Here is an 18,171-nt window from a genome sequence, read left to right as displayed (position 1 = left end):
TAACAAACTTCTTTAAACAAGTCCACTGGGTTTTGGTGACATATTCTAATGGATCTAATCTAAACATTAATTGCCTCTCACATCATGTTTCAGTGGATCACTTAAGTTGCCTGGGCACAATGCCAGCAAGTGTATTGTACAAGGCTGCTACAGTCAGTTCTGTTTCACTTTGGTGTCTAATTAAAGTGATATAGTGACTGCAAACCACTCAGTAATTATCAAATATTATATTCTGGATGAACAGATGCATTTAGAAAGTGACTAATTTCATATTTTTTATAGGTATTTAGTTTCAGAACTTCATCACTGTTTAAAGTTAGAGAAAGAGTTTGACATTAAATCACACATGGAAGATGTTTAACTACTTTAATGGAGGAGATGACTTAATTTCAACTAGTGATTTAGTTGAATGTATCAGGTCAGTAGTCATTGCTGGAGAGTAGCGTGACAATTGTAATATTCATGATGGGTGACATATCTGTGGAAAACACAGTCATTCATTTAGATGTGAACAGCTACAGGGCTTTTGTCACTTACGTTTCTTGCCGTGGGTTGACTCTAACTAGCCTGGCATTAAATTGGTCTGGAACCTCTCAATTCATTTTTGATATCTAAGGGGCATTATCAATAGCTGTAGATGGATAGACCTGTAACCAATCAGGGCAACAGAATATGTCACATAGCTGCATCATCGTGTCTGTGATACAGTGTTTCCATTTGTGCATCAGAATTTGAAAATAGAACTTCAGCAGATATTTGCACATCGGCTGCAGCCATCTTAGTTGGTTGTGAAAATGTCTCAATGGCGCTCCACTTTTCTAAATTAGGTTTATGCTCGCCATAGTGTCCCCGGTGTGAGCAAGTAGGTGTAGTTGCAGCTGGAGCAGCAATGTGAGCTGTCCACCAGCTACATGACTCACCCACCATACCTACAAGTCAGTTCATAATCACCCCTTTCGCCCCTTGGTCCGGAAGCGGAGACTCTTAGGGAAATGCTAAGTTAGCATTTAACTAGCTCTGCAGTGTTTGATTAAAAGAGACACAGTTAAGGTTAGGGTAAGGGTTACCTCTTGTTAGGGTCAATTATGTCCCCATATATACGGAATTATAAAGGGTATTATTGCTGTGTTTGCCTCTTTTTTTTTTTTTTTTCTCATTGCAATGGCGCATTGTAGCAGAGTTTAAATAATCATCGCATTGTTGGGTTTTTCTCGTAATGGTGGTGGGTGCCATTTGTTGTGTCGTGTAGGCTCTGAATAGCATGTGGCTGCAGCTGTTCATGTTTCTGTGAGGGTGTGCAAGCCAAAAATGACATCAGTTTTTATTAGTGCTAAGGCTCCTCAACTTGTCAGCGATTGCATCAGACCCACCCCTTATTAGATAAACTGTTATGCTTGGCCCTGACCAAGGCCTGGTTGGGTGAAAATCTGTTTGACTGGAAAAGGGACCAGACACATCTGCCACGGCAAATAAAACATGAGCTCCACATTGATCTAGTTCCCAGGCTAAACTCTAACTACAACTTGCAGGGATTTGATTAGACAGTAAAGTGGTTTCTGACCTTAACCCTGTGCTTTCAGGGTGTGACCCTGAAAAGCCAGAGATAATACTGCCCTGGAGTGTGATTTTGGCCAACCTCCCAAGGGACAGTGCTTTTCCAGAGGTTATGTCTCATTTCAGTAAGGGCATCATTTATTTTGATATTGGCTATAGTGATAATTTGGCTCATCCCACTGCAGTTAGACTGAGGGGACAATAAAGTGGTGGTACACAGAAGAACATCTCAAGGTGTGGAGTGTGTAAGTAAACAATATGCCTCAGTATTAATAACTTCAACCAGCCCTTCAAGGACTGATTTGGCCTATTTATGCCCAACTCTGCACACTACCACAGTTATTTTCACTAACACATCTGTGTCATAGACAGTTTTGTTTTCCCCACAAGGACAAGTTCCCCATATACCCTAAAGTTGTTCCTGACATTAAGACTTCCTCATCCCTCCAGTAGATTAGTTCCCTTCTAGCTGTCAGGGGAATGATCACCAGGGGATGACCATGTGCACTGACACGTATACCTGCAACAGCCTCAGAACCCCTCTGGTTATCAGTCTGATGACAATTTAGCCTCTGGGATCAACGGCTAATATTTCAAGGGTTCTGGATAACAGATAGTGGAAGTCTTAGATAGCCAAGACTAATGTAACATCAGTGACATCACCGCCACCTTTCTAAAAAAGTTCAGAGATTTTCAACTCAAAGCACTTGGAGTGGCTGCACAAAAGGAGTCTTACTCCAAAGTCATTGAAATCTGGCACTTGGTTAGTGACTTTAGGCGTCAGATACCAACGAAAAAAGCTATCCTTTCATATTGCCATGATAAGCTGCCAGTCATTGTTATTGTTTAATGGTGCCTGGCAGCGTCAGGGGGAAAAATGGAAAAGTTAGAGCAGCAAAAGTCCAAATAGGGTGGGTCCAACAACCACCGACTTTCACCTGAGAGGCCAGTGTTTGTTTCCCGTAAGATTGTGAAGCCACATCCTGTTCTTTTTTCCTAAACCCACCCACATGCTTTCATTGCCTAAACCCATCCATGCGTGTTACCACGTGCATTTGTTTTGGAAAGAGTTACCTTTTCTCTAGGTGGCTGTATGCAGCTGCATATGCTCACTCCTCAGTAAGAACAATAAAAAAGACACTGGTGCTGATAAAAAAAAAAAAAAACAACACTGTGTGGACACATGCCTATTGTGTCACCAATTCAGTATCTGACCAAATGTCTCCCCTTCTGTTCCTGAGATATGGTGTTGAAAAATGGCCCTAATATTATGATGTCACAGTCTGCCTTTGGATATAAAATGTTATCACTTCATTATTTTATCCCATTAGACATTTGTGTGAATTTTTGTCATAATTAGAATATGAATTCTTGAGTTATGGCCCAAAACATGTTTTGTGAGGTCACAGTGACCTTTGATCACCAAATTAAAACCAGTTTATTGTTAGGTCCAAGTGGATGTTTGTGCCAATTTGAAAAAATTCTCTCAAGGTGCTCTTGAGATAGCGTGTTCATGACAATGGGATGGGCAGGCAGCCTGAAAACATAATGCTTCCAGACTATAGTTAATGGGTTTTGGAATTGCATTGCGGCCAATGTGTTGCGCCTCTATTGCTCTCCACACAAACTGTTTACCTGCATACAACCAAAGCCCACTCAAACGTGATTGGTTAATACTACTCAGACTACAAAATGGTCAACAAACAAAAACCAGAACAATACCAAAACCTCGCCCCGTTGCCTACAGATTCTGCATTCATATGCAGATATCTGTTTATAGAGACTATGGCGGCTATGATTAATGGCCACTTGGGGGGCAGTGAAAACAAACTGTCAACATAAAAGTGACATGTTATCACGTTTTAAGATGATATGGTATATATATATATATATATATATTATTTACAAATTTACACATTTTCACATCCAGCAGATACAGAGCAACATTTACATAAACCACACCCTGTGCTGGGCTATTAGAATGAGGACATACATACTGTAGAAGATGTCATTGGCTCTAATGTTATATGTACAAGCTGTTAAAAGGGGTGAGGAGCTACTGAGTGCCAAACAGTAACCTGCTTATTATGTAGGTTATAAAACAAGTAACCTGGTGGCTTTTTGGTAGCACTTGACAAACATTTTGTATACCTGCTTTTCCTGAGTTGCAGAAAATATCTGAAATACAAACTTTTGTATATGTTGTCCTCTGAAAGACCTCCAGCAATAACCTCCTTCTGTAGCTGCTCCTGAATATGCTGGAAGAGGATGCCGACAGCCTCATGAGAGGCCAAAGTGAGCCTATGAATTCAGCTAAGGAGGGAGGGAGACAGTGAAACTAGAGAGCATAGCCCATTCATAATGTCCTGTTCATACACTCTGCCAGAACATGGTGCTTTGCCAAAATGTATTTTATCAGAGGCCTTTAGTGCTGGGAATCAAGAAGTGATCCCTATTTAGAACCAGCTGCAAAAGATTTGTGTGGTGAATCATTTAGAGTCAACACTGCTGATTCCTTGCATGTTTAACACATAGAGTGATCATGTTTACATGCACAAAATATTCAGGTTAATGCCCATATTCCCCTCATGCCTTACTTAAAGACAATATTCCTACTAAGCTGTTTACATGGCCAATGAAAATGAATATTCCACTAATGTTCCCATTTACATGCAGCAGTGGGTACTCTCATTAACTTGCCTGAACATGTCATTTATCACATCAAAATATGGAAAAGTGGAACGGCTGTTGCTTATGCCAGGAAGTTTTCCACCTGTGGCAGACTTGTTTGACCGTGCAAACACAGCCTCCCACTTTCATTCCATCAGCCACCATCTTAAAAAGGTCGGTAGTCTTTCATAATGTTTAAAAGTAGGCGTGTTTCTCCCTCCGACCAGAGATGTGGGCTTTTCTTTTGGCCATGCATCTCTACCCCAACCTTGCAAACCGCTGGCTAGTTGGTTTGTGTGTAACGCATCCATGACAACACAGAGAGCAGACCATAACAGGTGGGAGGCCTTGTGACGAAAATTGTGGTTAAAACTCCAGTTGAGATACATACTCTGAACGCACTGTATCCATGTCCAAATTTCTTAATTGGAAAGTGCCAGATTCTGAAAATCTAAATGGAATATGCTGTTTACATGACGGGTATCAAATTCAGAATATTGTCATATTCAGAATAACAGTGGAATATTAGTGTGCGTGTAAACATTTCCAGGGTGAGGCGTGATCTCCAGGAGGTATGCTCTCTGAGTGTGTTTTCATGTGGGACTTGAGCTGTGGGAGAAAAGACAATATATTTCATTGTGTGGGCGTTTTTGCCTTGTTTTCTTCTTTTAGTGGATATACCTTTCTTTTAGAACAAAAGTTTTCCGTTCCCCATGAATTAGGCTCTCACTATAAAACCTGCATGTCTTTATTAAAAAAAGATCGATAAAGGAATGAATAAAGAATCGGGTTGATAAGTAGAAACAGTGCTGCAGTCTGAACTGATAAAATCCTCTCCGCAGTCAGCTGTGGAGTAGGGAGCCTGGAGAGCTCTCGTATGCCTGTGCCTATCTGTCCCAGCAGGGTAGATCAGCCCCAAAGGGCTCTCCATGCGTGATGGCCAACGAATGCCAGTTAGGCATCAGTAGCAGTGCCTTTGATTTCAGTAAAGTGTCCTCTAAAATGTCTGCTTGATGTGTTAGACAATGACAAATATACATTCATGTCAGCCCTGACTCTGCTGCTGAAGATACATCCAAACAACACCAATGAGAGATGGGGAAAAAGTAACTTCAAGTAGTAAGTACTTATGAACAAACACACCTTTGGCTGTAGATCTGAGGTGCCCTGCAGCCATGTCTTGCCTTACTGCACCATCACAACAACGATTTTCTTCTTGGAGACACCGTCTCTCCTTAGCAGCATTGTTCTGATAGGCTGCTTTGATTGGACCAGCTGTTTGAAAGGTATGAGAGATGTACTGTGACTGGCTGAGAGGATAATGACCATCACCAAACCCTTCAATTCATCTCCCACTTCAACCCTTTAGGCTCATAGCGCTGCTTCGCCTTTATGAACGAAAATAGCAGGAGCACTTGGATACGACCTCACTGACTGAATGCACAAGACCTAAATACAGCTCCAAGTGCTAACAGACTGAGAAGGTAAATAAAAAACCTCAGCAAATTCAACCTAACAACACTTTGAACAACAAACTTTTGAAGCAGTCTGCATCACCATTAAAACTATATACCACTGTAAAAGTCACTGACCATGGCAGGATCAACCTGTTAGAGCGCCCCAGGGCAAAAGCGTCCTGCTTTATCCAAATCTATCAGATTTAGTAGTCTACTCACGGCAGCTTCATTATTTGCCCAGACACCAACCAGCCCTAAAATGTAGGAAGATCACTGCATGGCCCTAGGTTTTCTGCGTGTCACTTTAATGTAGTAATATGAATCACAACTTTATTTTGGAGTATGCACCATGTGAACACAATGTAAACTAAAATAATACAGCTTTAAAACTAGATTTTGACAGCCCCCCTCTGCAGGACAGGCCCACCATAGTGAGATATTATACTATAGTGTGAAAATTCTCAAACAAACTTGCACTTGCCAAAAAACTTGGTTGACAATGCCTCAGCGTTTAGGGCCCCTAGGGGTATAGGGTTCCTGGGCAGTCACCCATTTTGCCTGGATGGTAATCCAGCCTTGTCTCTGACTTGGACAGAAATGGTTTAAAGCTACAGTCGGTAACTTTGTCACATTTGCTGAAACTGTTACTATTTTCTGACAGAACTACATGGAGCAGATGGTCTGAAAAAATCTCCCTCCTCTTCTTCATTCTGCGTCTAAAAGCACTCAGTAGAATCCACTATGGCACACCAAAAACAACCAAGTACAGCTAAGGAGTCTCTTTCGCACTTAATCATGTCAATTGCTGCTCATGAACTGGCAGTGTCAGCATATATGAGAAGAGTTACTTTTAATAGAACTTTAAAATTACAGCTTTAAACGTTACTGAAACATACCTCCTCAACTTCGAGTTCACTTAGCCCTGTATCCCTCAGGTACTGTTGCTCCACTTCAAGCTTTCCATTCTACCACTGCACAGTGTGCAGTGATTACAGTGGCATGTTTACCACTAAAAATGTGTGATCATGTTTGAAACAAAAGGGTCCTTGATTTCAGTCAACAGCAGACAAAAGTAGGCTTTTGATTTTTTAGCTCGTGACTCTCTTTTTTGATGAAATTACAACTGTCCCTGGCAGATTTTACTACATTTAAATGTATTCATCCGACTCATATGAAAATGAGAAACCCTTAAAAGCTTCAAAAATAAGCATGCTCACCATGATTTATAGGAGACAGGGAAATAAAGAAGCAGCATTGTTCTTGTATCACAGGGTAGCTAGTTAGCGCAGGTATTCTACCTACTTTGTTATAGGAAAATAGAAAAATTAAGAAAAGGTAACATCCATATTATTCATTTTAACAGCAACTTTTTAGAGTAAAAGCATAAAAAGTAAAGTTAGATGTTTGCTTTATTGTTTGCATTATTAAGATGAATGATTCACTTTTACATGAGAAAAGGATTTGAGTCGAAGGACAACCTAATTAGTTTTGCAAAGTTGTTACCTTCTTCAAATCAAATATGTAAACTTACAGAGCAGGAAAGAGCTGCTCACATAAACCTGTTAGGCCACAAGATGTTGTAGTTTATTAACAAATGAGGTGCTAGCTCTGGGTGTTGGAGGTAACACCAGATTTATACCATGAATAACAGGCATGCAATGTCAATGGTTTTCATTTGAGCTGATTGAACCTCTGTTTTAGCTGTTCTTTACACTTTGACTCTTGTATTTCTCAGTTTGAAAAAGGCTAGAAATAGACACAAGTTTTGAAACTTTGAGTGCAAACTATCACTTTACTGCAGCTCCATGCATACCACATATGCATGTAGAGAAATCCAAACCCTGACAAGCCTGAGAAAGGGGTTTAGAAAATGTTCACTTTCCTTTATAACACATTTACAGTACAATACAATACTATTTACTTTTAGCTATTCACTGTGTCAGCCTCAGCATTCTCCCTGTGCAGTTTCTTAAACACAATGTTCTCTCTTTAAATCGTTCAAACCAGCCTATGGAAACTTTAAAATTGTGGTCTCCCAGGCTTGCTGCCAATTCTTCTGCCTTTAAAGGGCTCACTCAAGGGGGCACTGAGTGACCTGGCATTATCCATCCACTTGATGAGGGCAGCTTGGACCACAGGTGCTTTTCCTGTGCACATTTGTTTTCTGTCTCCATCACTAGCAGCCATGACTAGCAGTCATAAGCTTAGAGGAGACAAATGTTATGTTTTCCATTGAGAGAAAATTACTCTTCCTTTCCCTGTCAGGATTTCAATGTGCACACAGCACCAGCCCCAGGTAGCCAACCGCAGGCAGACTTGTTACTGTGAAGTAAAGAATTATGGGAGTAAAGTAGAAATTATAAATATATATATAAAATGTAACCAGTACTTGTATAGAAATGATTTGTCCCAAGCTTTTTGATCCATATAAGCAGATATCACCGTGATCACTATGTGGTTGCCACTGTATAAGAATCAGAAGGGGAAACAACAGAACCACTGTTTTTTTTCTACACCAAAGAACTCCTTAAGTTATTGTGTAGATTTTGACTTCATGATCACTATATACTTGGTACCTTCAGCTGTCATGTGGATAATTTGGTGAACTCTGCTGACAGCAGGTTAATTGGCAGGATAATCCAGTGCAAAATTCAGACCTAATCATTTCTGTTTGTGTTTCTGTAATCTTTATTATCTCCACCAGGCAGAAACATGGAGGGAATCATGCGTTGATAGAGTGTGTGTGTGTGTGTGTGTGTGTGTGTGTCTCTGTGTGTGTGTGTGTGTGTGTAAATGTCTGTCTGCAGCTAATCTCACATACTACTGGACCCATAAGCCTAATATTTTTGTGCATATTTATGACTGCATGCTCAAGGACCTCACGTGGTTGCAGTGATTTACAATCTTTAAAAAAAAATCTAGTTTATTTACGGCTCTGTTTTATACCCTCATTAACTGCTGACTCCCCACTTGTCTTAACCTGCTGAAAGGGGCTGCAAGCTTTCCAAAAATTAGCTCGGCTAAGGACGGCTAAGGTCTTTTACAGGCAACATTTTGGATTCCATTGTGGTTCAAAAATTGACATCTATAGAAAAGGTTGATTTTATTTTGAAACGGAACATTTGTAGATTAATTCCATAGCAGATTTGTTATTATCCACTGAAGTTAGGTGTGATATGAGATGAATAAATCCCTCTACTCATATTCTTTGCCACCATCTTGACTGTAAAGGAGGCAAGTTTGTGTTTCCTAGGATAGCGAAGGCATAGCCTGCCCTACTCTGCCTTGGCTTACCCTACCATTCTTACCCTAAACCTAACCAATCCAACCAATAATGTTATCAAGTACTACCCAAGCAGAGGGGAAGTAGGGTGCGTCGTGCCTTTGCTATCCTAGGAAACACAGATTTGCGTAAGGGAGCTGGAAGGGACATTTGAGTGAGATTCAACTCTTCGGTTTGGGAGGGGAGAGGGAGGTAAGAAGGGGTTTTATTGGACATTGTGTCCGAGGTTTGTCTTCATATAACCCGTCTACTCTGGTTAAACCTTGATGATGTAACCTGCATATTGTTTCCCCTTTATTCCACTACTATCATGCATACACGCTGGACACACAGCCTGCCATGCACTTCCTGTTCAACTGCCAAATGCCCTAAGACACACCTGGTGGAGATCTGCACGCTAATAGTGTATGTTTTTTTTCTTTCAGTTGTTTTTTAGTATGCACAGCATCAGAAAATGAAGCCCTTCACTGAAAACGTTTAATACTATAGGCTAAATCACCCATTCTCTTCTAAACTTTCATCCACCAGGCCTTAATACAAACATTGAGGCCAGCTTTGTAAAAATAATATTTCAATATCTGTATTTCTCACACACAAACATTGGTATTGTTCAAACACCGCTGCTATGATGCACTTTCCTGCCACTGTCTCAATAAGACTTTAAGATGCAGCAAGACAGCTTAAGGCTCCTTAGATCCCTCTCTTTCATCCCTCCTTGAGTTTGTGTTGAGTTTCTTAGCAGCAATGCTGTAAGAAAAAAAACTCTCAACTTCTTTCTCTCAGGTATTTTAGGTATTTTCCCAAGTGTCAGTAAAACTGCTATAATTAAACTGCTGGTGTAAAAAAACAAAAAAAAACACCCTAGATGCATCTGTTATCAGCAACTCCAGGCCCTGTTGCTAATCTGCCTTTCCCAAGCAAGATTCCTGGAAACCTGTGTGCAGCCAATTGAATAAGTATCTACTCTCAAACCATCTGTTTGACATTTTCCTGTCTGGTTTTCCTGTCTCGTGTTAGGGTCATAAATGATCTCCCTATGAATACAGATTCTGACAAGCTCCTTATCCTTGTACTCCTCACTCCCAGTCCTGCTTCTGGTATTGCTGATTGTCAGATACAGGTTCACTTGGTAGTTAAAAAATATGGGTTGGACTGCCTCAGGACCTACAGTAGCTAAGCTGATAAAATGTATTTTTTCCTTCTCGTTTTAAGTTAGGTCATAGACCTACAGTTTCAGCATATTAAAGACTTAAACCAAGACAAGCCCCAATTTCTTTAGTTTTAATAATTGACTGTTGTATAACCTTTGTGTGGACTTCCTCCTCGTCACAATCCTTAAGCCAGTTTTTGACTACCTTTATGCACTCAAGAATTGTAGTCAGCAGTACTCTCCCTCATAAGCACATGTTGACACTCTCAGCAGGAAATTGGCAGAATAAAAAAGGTTTGACTTGATTTGTAAACGGTTTAAAAATGGAAAAAGGCAAAGGTAGAAAACATAGCTGGAGGTCTGTGGTAACCCTCATATCTCTGGTCCAGGTTCTCGTTTGGGAGAAGGGATCTCTGCAGAGTGAAGCGGAGACAGTGAGGGTTATCGACACCACGGCTCTGCTCTCTGGCTTGAAGGGCAGCACAGTCTATCTGATCTCAGTCAGAGCCCAAAACAGCGCTGGACTTGGACCCTGTAGCTCTGCTTTTAACATCACCACCAAGAAACCACGTGAGTCCACACACAAGATAAAAAAAATGTGCAGTATTTAATTTTTTGCTTAGCCTTTTTACCTAAATCCTGTTCCACAGATGGTTCAAGTCTATTTGAAGGAACAGTGTTCATGATTCAGGGGGATTTAGTGGCATCTAGCAGTGAGGGCTGCAGATTGCAGCCAGCTGAAACTTCTCCAGGTTAGATTTCCTTCAGTGTTCTTTGGTCTGGAGGTTTTATTGGGAGCCAAATTATCTGCAGAGGTCTCTTCCTCTCCAAAACAAACGATGAATGATTAAAACTGGTAAAAACACTGAATAAAGCAGTTTCATGTTACAAACCAGTGTTTCTCTGATGCTACAATCTGTTAGCCCAGCACCTACTAATGTGTGCTCACTTATTTTCCCTGATAACTTAATTTGTGCTCATTTATCCCTAATCCAGATGTTCTTTCTAGGACAACACATTCTCACTCAGACCTCATCGCATATTAGTGTGTGGTCATGGATTTTCCACGTCAACATATGACATGCAATTTTCCCTGGGTGCATTGGTTGTTGATGTTCTGGGACGCCAGGGACACCATGCATATGATTTTAAAATACACTTCCGTTTTCACGAGAAACGTACAGTTTATATACAGTCTCTTTTAAAATAAACACACTACGTTGGTACAACACCGCTGTTTGATTTTTGATTATGTTTTTTGCCCTCAACAACAAACACATGTGGTTAGGTTTAGGCAACAAAAGAACAGGGTTTGGCTTTGTTACCATATGGAATGCAAACACCAGCCTCCTGGGTGAAAGTCTATGGTTATTGGACCCATCCACCACCCCTCCCACCCACTCTAGTCAGACTTTCGCCCCCTCAACTGATGTTGTTGTCCCACTGTGTTTTCTGAGCCTGGTCACAAATTCGGCACTTAGGCAGTGACTTGCGGCATCAGAAACCAACAAAAAAGGCATCTTTTAAAGTTGGCATGATACACGGCCAGTTGATGTTATAGTTTAACGACGCCCAGTGGCATCAGGGGGAAATGCAGCAGGACAAGGACAAAAGTTAAGGCGGGGAAAGTCTGAGTGGGTTGGGCGGGAGGTGTGGTGGATGGGTCCAACAAACACTGACTTTCACCCGAGAGAGTGGTGTTGGTGTCCCGTAAGATTCTAAAGCCAAAGATTTTGTTGCCTAAACCCAACCATGTGTGCTTGTTGAAGGAAAAAGACATCAATTAGCTGTGTTGTACTGACGTAGTGCGTTTATTTTGAAAGAGACTGTATGTAAACTTAAAATTAAACGAAAGTGTATCTTAAAGAAGAGAACTTGACACGGTGTCCCAGAACATCAACAACCAACGCACTCAGGGTACCTTGCATGTCCCATGTGGACGTGGAAAGTCCATGATCAAAATGTCAACATGTGACATGGTCAGAGTGAGAATGTGTTAGTTTTCTCCCTGACGCAGCCAGGCGCCATTACACAATAACGGGGGCCGGCCGTGTATCATACCAATATTAAAAGGATATTTTTTTTGTTGGTGTCTGATGCCAGAAGTCACTGCCCAAGCACCCATATTCGATGATTTTGGAATGAGACCGGGTTGACCAGGAGCTGAATTTTCCACAGAGGTCTCTCCTTGTCCATAACAAACAGACCTGGTGATGTAACTGGTAAAAAAACAAACAAAAAAAAAAAAACGAATAAAGCAGGTTCGTGTTCAAGGAATCAGCATTCTACCAATGCTCCTGTTGCAGAAGGGCTACGAAATATCGTGGCTGGTGCAAAAAATGTTAATGACCCTATCTAGAGTCAGTGTTTGGGTTGTCTATTCTGAGCTACTGTAGAAACATGGTGTCACAACATGGCGATCTCCATAGACGAGGACCCGCTCCCTATGTAGATAACAATATATCTCCTTAAATCCCACACATTGCTGGCAGTAATGCTGTCAGTGTAAAATATTACTTTTGAGCCCTGTAACTAAAGTAAGGGAAGGAGGGGAAAAAAGAAAAAAAAAAAAGAAATTGTACAAAAAACAGAAAATAGTTATATCTTTGTCGCTTGCACACTTACTGTATATTTAGTTGTTTTGGGTTTTTTTTTTCCTTTCGCCTTTTGTTTGTGTGTTTGTTTTTTTTAGTACTGGGTATTTGATTTATTGTATCGTTGTTGTTTTTTTCTTTACTTAAATTCATACAAAGTTAAAGGGAAATGCGAAATGCTTATTTGTGAAAAGATGAAGGTATGAACTGCACAGCATAAATAAAAAGTTAAAAAAAAAAAAAAAAAAAACGTCCTCACTGAGGAAGTCATTTTANTAAAAAATCCCACACATTGGACCTTTAAATAAAATAATCACGTCATACTGAATGTGCTATATGTTGGAGGAGCCTTTAGTCACTGTTGTTATTTCTCCTGTCTATAGTGGCCATGAAGCCAGGGCTGCAGATACCATTAAGGTCATGTTGTCTGTAATATATCTTTAGGTGGTTGATGACATGAAAGGAATATATACAGTTTATACACATATTGTGGAGGTTTTAAGGCTGATTCTAATATTGAGAGTGTGCACATACATTTTTGAATAAAACTCAAACAATCTGACAGGTTTAACATTTCTTTTTAAACTGTATACATTTGAGTGGAATAAATGTTTTGTTCTGCACAAGATTTAAAGGAGCTCTATACAATTTTCAGAACATCAATATGGCAGCAAACAGCTTTTTGCTGTGTAAAGATATAGTGTCCTGAACAGAGAATGAAATCACGCTCCCTCTGTGCGTTCTAATCTGAGCTTCTCTGCTCTTTGTTGTTGAGAGGCCTCACATGCATGTAAGTTTCTGTGTGCGAATCTTGCTGCTTAGGTAACCGTTCTGCACTGTGCTCATACAGCAGTTAGCATCATAGTGGAAGCATAAAGCCCACCCTTCTGTAAGCTCTGTCAGCACTGTTGCCATTGTTTGAGCCGTAAGCAGCATTAGCTTGTAGCACCGTTACCTGCTAGCCGCCAGCTCAACCACCTCTACGTTGAGAACTGTGTGCGCGTCCAGACTCTGAATCATAGACATGATCTAAATGTTGTATAGAGCTCCTTTAAATATCTGCCAGTGTAGATAAGACTTTGAAATAATGTTGGGAAGTAAAATTTACTTTAATATATTTTACATAGTTGAATTAATGATGAAGATGATTTTCTTTTTGATTCATAAGCCTAAATAATCAGAAAAATGTATGTGGTTGTTTTGTTAGCAGCAATTTAATTCATTTTCAGGTGTATGGGTTCTGCTGGAAGACTTTTAACATTGCTAACATTTCTAAAACCCTGACCTTCCCAATGTGACTCGAATGTAAAAGAGACAGGGCACGTTATCCAGTCCTCCACATTCAGTGTAAAAAAGCATTCAGCACTCTGATTAAATCAAATAAAGTCTATGTCTTTCAGTGTTACTGCATTTAAGTACAAAATTACCTCCTTGTTTTTCCTTGGACAGCGTTTTTGTGCTGGGCCAAGTCCTGAAAGTCGCATGTGGGTTTTTTGGCGTGACAATAAACCTACACACGACTACCAGGAAGAGGATTAGTGCATTCTCCGGGGACTTGTCTGTAGGTTGTCCCTCAAGGAAGGGATTGTTTCTCTGCCAGTATGGAGAGGAGGAATAAAGAGAGACCAGGGACTTTTCCAATGTGCACATAACATACGAGTTATGTTTTTCCTTTGGACCCTCACAGCGGATAAGGAAAAACTCCCCCCCCAAAAAACCCTTTATACACTAATTCTTTACTTTCTAATCGACAGGTCAGATCATTTTTAAACACATATTCAGTTTCAGTTTACATTTTAACTGCAGTCACCACTTATATACCAACACTTTAGACATTTCAGCACTTCATCCTTAACTCAAATGTCTTTAAAAAACTTTTATTAGGACATCTCTACTTGTATCATTTACAATTCAACGGACAGTGCAGCAGCTTTATCTCGTACTAATTAGGAGCAACCCTGTCTCCTAGATATTACATTTGTATATTACTACATTGCATTCATAATAAGGTTGTGGTGACAACGAAGTCGCTGCCTGGATTATGTTCAGGGAAAACATATTCTTCCTGTACTGTAAAAATGGAGGCTTAATAAACTGAGATTAAATAGTAAAAAAAAAAGCAGTGCTGGTAGTTGTAGGTTTTCTACCACTTTCATCTGTCTCTCTGGTCATGAAGCATTCATTTCCAAAGCCTTTGTATCTCTCTACTGCATAGAAAGCCCAGTTATATGAAAAGACCATCTGTCCAGCAGTGAAATACTTTTTTAAAGACAGGAAAACAATTAAGATAAATTAATTATTCATAATCATCCATTTGATCAGTCTTATGAGAAGAAAATTATTTCATTTTTAAACAGGGATTTCTGCCTTCTGCTCCAAAGAGCACACACAGACAAGTAATAAATGTAACCAGGAATACAGAGACAGTTAAACCATTTTACACTCACATGATGGCTTGGCTTAGTTTGGTTTGACTCGGCACATCAGACCAGTGTGGCAGGGATTTGCGTCTCTATTACAACAGGACTACCCGCTTTAAGGTGTGTCTTTAAATAATGACGGCTTGTCTTGAGAGATGACGTTTCAAGGTGACAGGCTGATCTACGTTATTTTTCAATCACACAGCAAGTAAAAGAGGTTTACCTGTTGGAGGTGAGCTGTTTGCAGAGGTGCAGTAAGAGCCTTTTTGTCCGCAGCTCTTCATCAACGTCTCACTGTGGCTGTTTCTGCTTTCTCTTCCTCCCTGGCTTGTTTTTATTGTAAGAAAAGCTGCTACCAAAGTTTCGCTATATTTGGTGCTAAACACATTTAATTTCCTTTAGATTCTTCACAATAAAAGCCCCCCATTATTTTGTTTTGCAAAAGTGTTTATTGTGAAGCAGCAGAAGAAGGAAATGTTGAGTTTTCATCAGCAGTAGCCTAACTTAACANGTCCGCAGCTCTTCATCAACATCTCACTGTGGCTGTTTCTGCTTTCTCTTCCTCCTTGGCTTGTTTTTATTGTAAAAAAAAGCTGCTAACAAAGTTTCGCTATATTTGGTGCTAAACACATTTAATTTCCTGTAGATTCTTCACAATAAAAGCCCCCCATTATTTTGTTTTGCAAAAGTGTTTATTGTGAAGCAGCAGAAGAAGGAAATGTTGAGTTTTCATCAGCAGTAGCCTAACTTAACACAACTCATACGGCTGAAAGTGAGCATGAAACAGTAAAGTAATAAAAACAGGAACCCAGGGGAGAAACTAAACTCGAGACCACAGAGATTCACTTAAAAGCTACAAAAGCACTGAGAGCTGAACACACAGACTTTTGAAAAAGCCTTTTTCTCTGGTCTCCTGCACAGACGATGTGAGCTGAGTCTCGCATCACGTTTGTTTCAGGGGGAAAAAAAGGGCTGTCTGTTGTTGTCTGGGGTTGGCACCGCTACCTGGTTGGAGGTGGTCAGGCAGGCTTTGGGTGCTACTCAAGAGATGGTTCATCTCTTGCGTTGCGTGCCTTAATCAGTTACGAAAAGACAAATCGGCACAGCATGGTTTGACATTTATATGACATCATGCACAATGATGTTGCAGTACAAGAACAGCAGCTGGCCCAGTGAAGAAAAACACAGCCAGAGTTTTAATTTGTGACACGTGTGTGTAGTGTGTAGTTTGAGATCTCTGCAGTTGTGCAGGGTGTGGTGCTAAATAGTGGGATGGCCGGGAACATAAAGCCAAACCCCCCCCAGGAACCGCACTGGGCTTCAAAGCCAATCTGATATAGTGGCAAAACCATATAAGTACAACTTCCAGGCTCGTCACATGATGCCATCCGGCCAAACAAGACTTTTCCCATAGACATACATTGGGAAAAGAGACGTCTGTTAATCAGTGAAGACATCTTTCTTGAGCATCACAACCCCCAGGAGATGACTCATTTCACTATCAGGATTTAATCCATTTGGTCCGATAGCATTTTGAATTTCTAGAAGAGCTGCGTGATTTAATAATTTCTTCTCCATTCAAGTCAGTGGAGGGCTAAATCAGAAGTTCACCACTCAACCGGCAAAAGTCTCTACAGTGCATTTGTTCTGTGGCCCCCATCATGTTGAACTTTTTTGGCTTCATGCACCACTGCGCAAACTTTTATAGGAATGAGCGAGGCCCTGCTTCCAACAATATATCCAGCTTTGTTTACACATCTGTGAATAAAGCAGTGTGGAGTGCCACTGGTGTACATTAGTGGGCATGCCATATATGACTCAGAGAGGCTACTGGTGCTGTGGAATATTTGCTGTTGTCTTGTGTTCCATAACAACAACTATGTAGTTATGAAACTTGAAATATTTCTGGTGTGTGAAACTTAGTTGCTGTCTGTATTGTTGTTTCTATACAAAGCACACACCATCTCAGTGCAGCTATCAGGTATAAATGAGCCGTTAAATTCACATTGTCTGTTTATGTTAATTTGTTCATATAGAACCTGTTGGTAGTCTAACTGAGGTTTGAGGTGAACAGCAATTGCTTTGTTGCCTTACATCCTATTTTGAACATAAAAACCTGGATTGTTAATACTGTTCTCCGAGGAACTCAGCCAGGGAATAAAGACCCCAAAATGTATTCTGTGTCCTGTTCCATCTTTTATGATCTGGCTACATAAAAGAAAAGCCAAGACTATTCTCAACCACTGCAGCTGTTCACTGAAATATGTAGTAAATATTTCTGTGCTTTTCATTTAAACATTATTAGCGCTCATATACATGAAGCATATGCAATTTCTATTTTTTCTTGACCTCTGCTGCAGCAGCAGATGAATACTTCAAGGCTGACAGCAGACTTAGTTTAGAGAATACTATTGATGACATTGCTTTACCGTATGCATTCATTTGTGAACCTCGTCTCTGTATAATTACATGCTATCTTGCAGCTCCAAGTCAGCCTCCAGGGAATATTGAGTGGAACCTGACCAACTCGAAGATCTTTCTGAATTGGGAACATGTCAAGGCGATGGAAAATGAGTCTGAGGTGACAGGATACAAGGTGAGTTTGTCAGAGTAATAGCAGAAACTCAGGAACTGGAGAAACAAATAGAGCCTCAGCAGCTGTCATCCCAACAAATGGCTTTCTCATCGCAGTGGAAAGATAGACCTCAGCACTCCAGTGTTACTTTATGGATTGGCCCTGTCTGGCCTTTCAAAATTAAAAGATCTGTTCCAGGTGATAAAATGAAAAGCATCATGCCACAGAAAGAATTCAGCTTTTTCCAAGCAGTACAACAGTGAATCACATTTTATCCACTTAAAGTGTTTCCCATACATTGACGAGACTATGGCGGCCCGCCATAGTTTAATTTCCCCCGCCATAGTCTCCAAAAATCAGCCAGATATAAAATGCCTCTGGTAAATGAACAACACTCTGTAGTGCACCAGCTGGAGCGCCGTCAAAAATAGACCCGGCCCGTATTTTTAGCGGAGTGGAGCGCCAAGC

The 18,171-nt window shown here is 40.5% G+C and overlaps 1 protein-coding gene across 1 annotated transcript in view; it reads left to right on the top strand.

Annotated features, from left to right (window-relative positions):
- LOC126385455 (contactin-4) overlaps positions 1-18,171 on the top strand; it is a 90,836-nt gene that overhangs the window by 67,479 nt on the left and 5,186 nt on the right. The window contains exons 21-22 of the mRNA XM_050037179.1: positions 10,504-10,684; positions 17,612-17,724. Of these exons, the coding sequence (XP_049893136.1) occupies positions 10,504-10,684; positions 17,612-17,724 (294 nt within the window). The remainder of the gene's footprint in view (positions 1-10,503; positions 10,685-17,611; positions 17,725-18,171) is intronic.

The sequence above is a fragment of the Epinephelus moara genome, chromosome 24 (genome assembly GCF_006386435.1).
Source record: "Epinephelus moara isolate mb chromosome 24, YSFRI_EMoa_1.0, whole genome shotgun sequence".
Classification (NCBI taxonomy): domain Eukaryota; kingdom Metazoa; phylum Chordata; class Actinopteri; order Perciformes; family Serranidae; genus Epinephelus; species Epinephelus moara.
The sequence above is the reverse complement of the archived record's forward strand: the minus strand, read 5'-3'. Positions and strand labels throughout refer to the sequence as shown.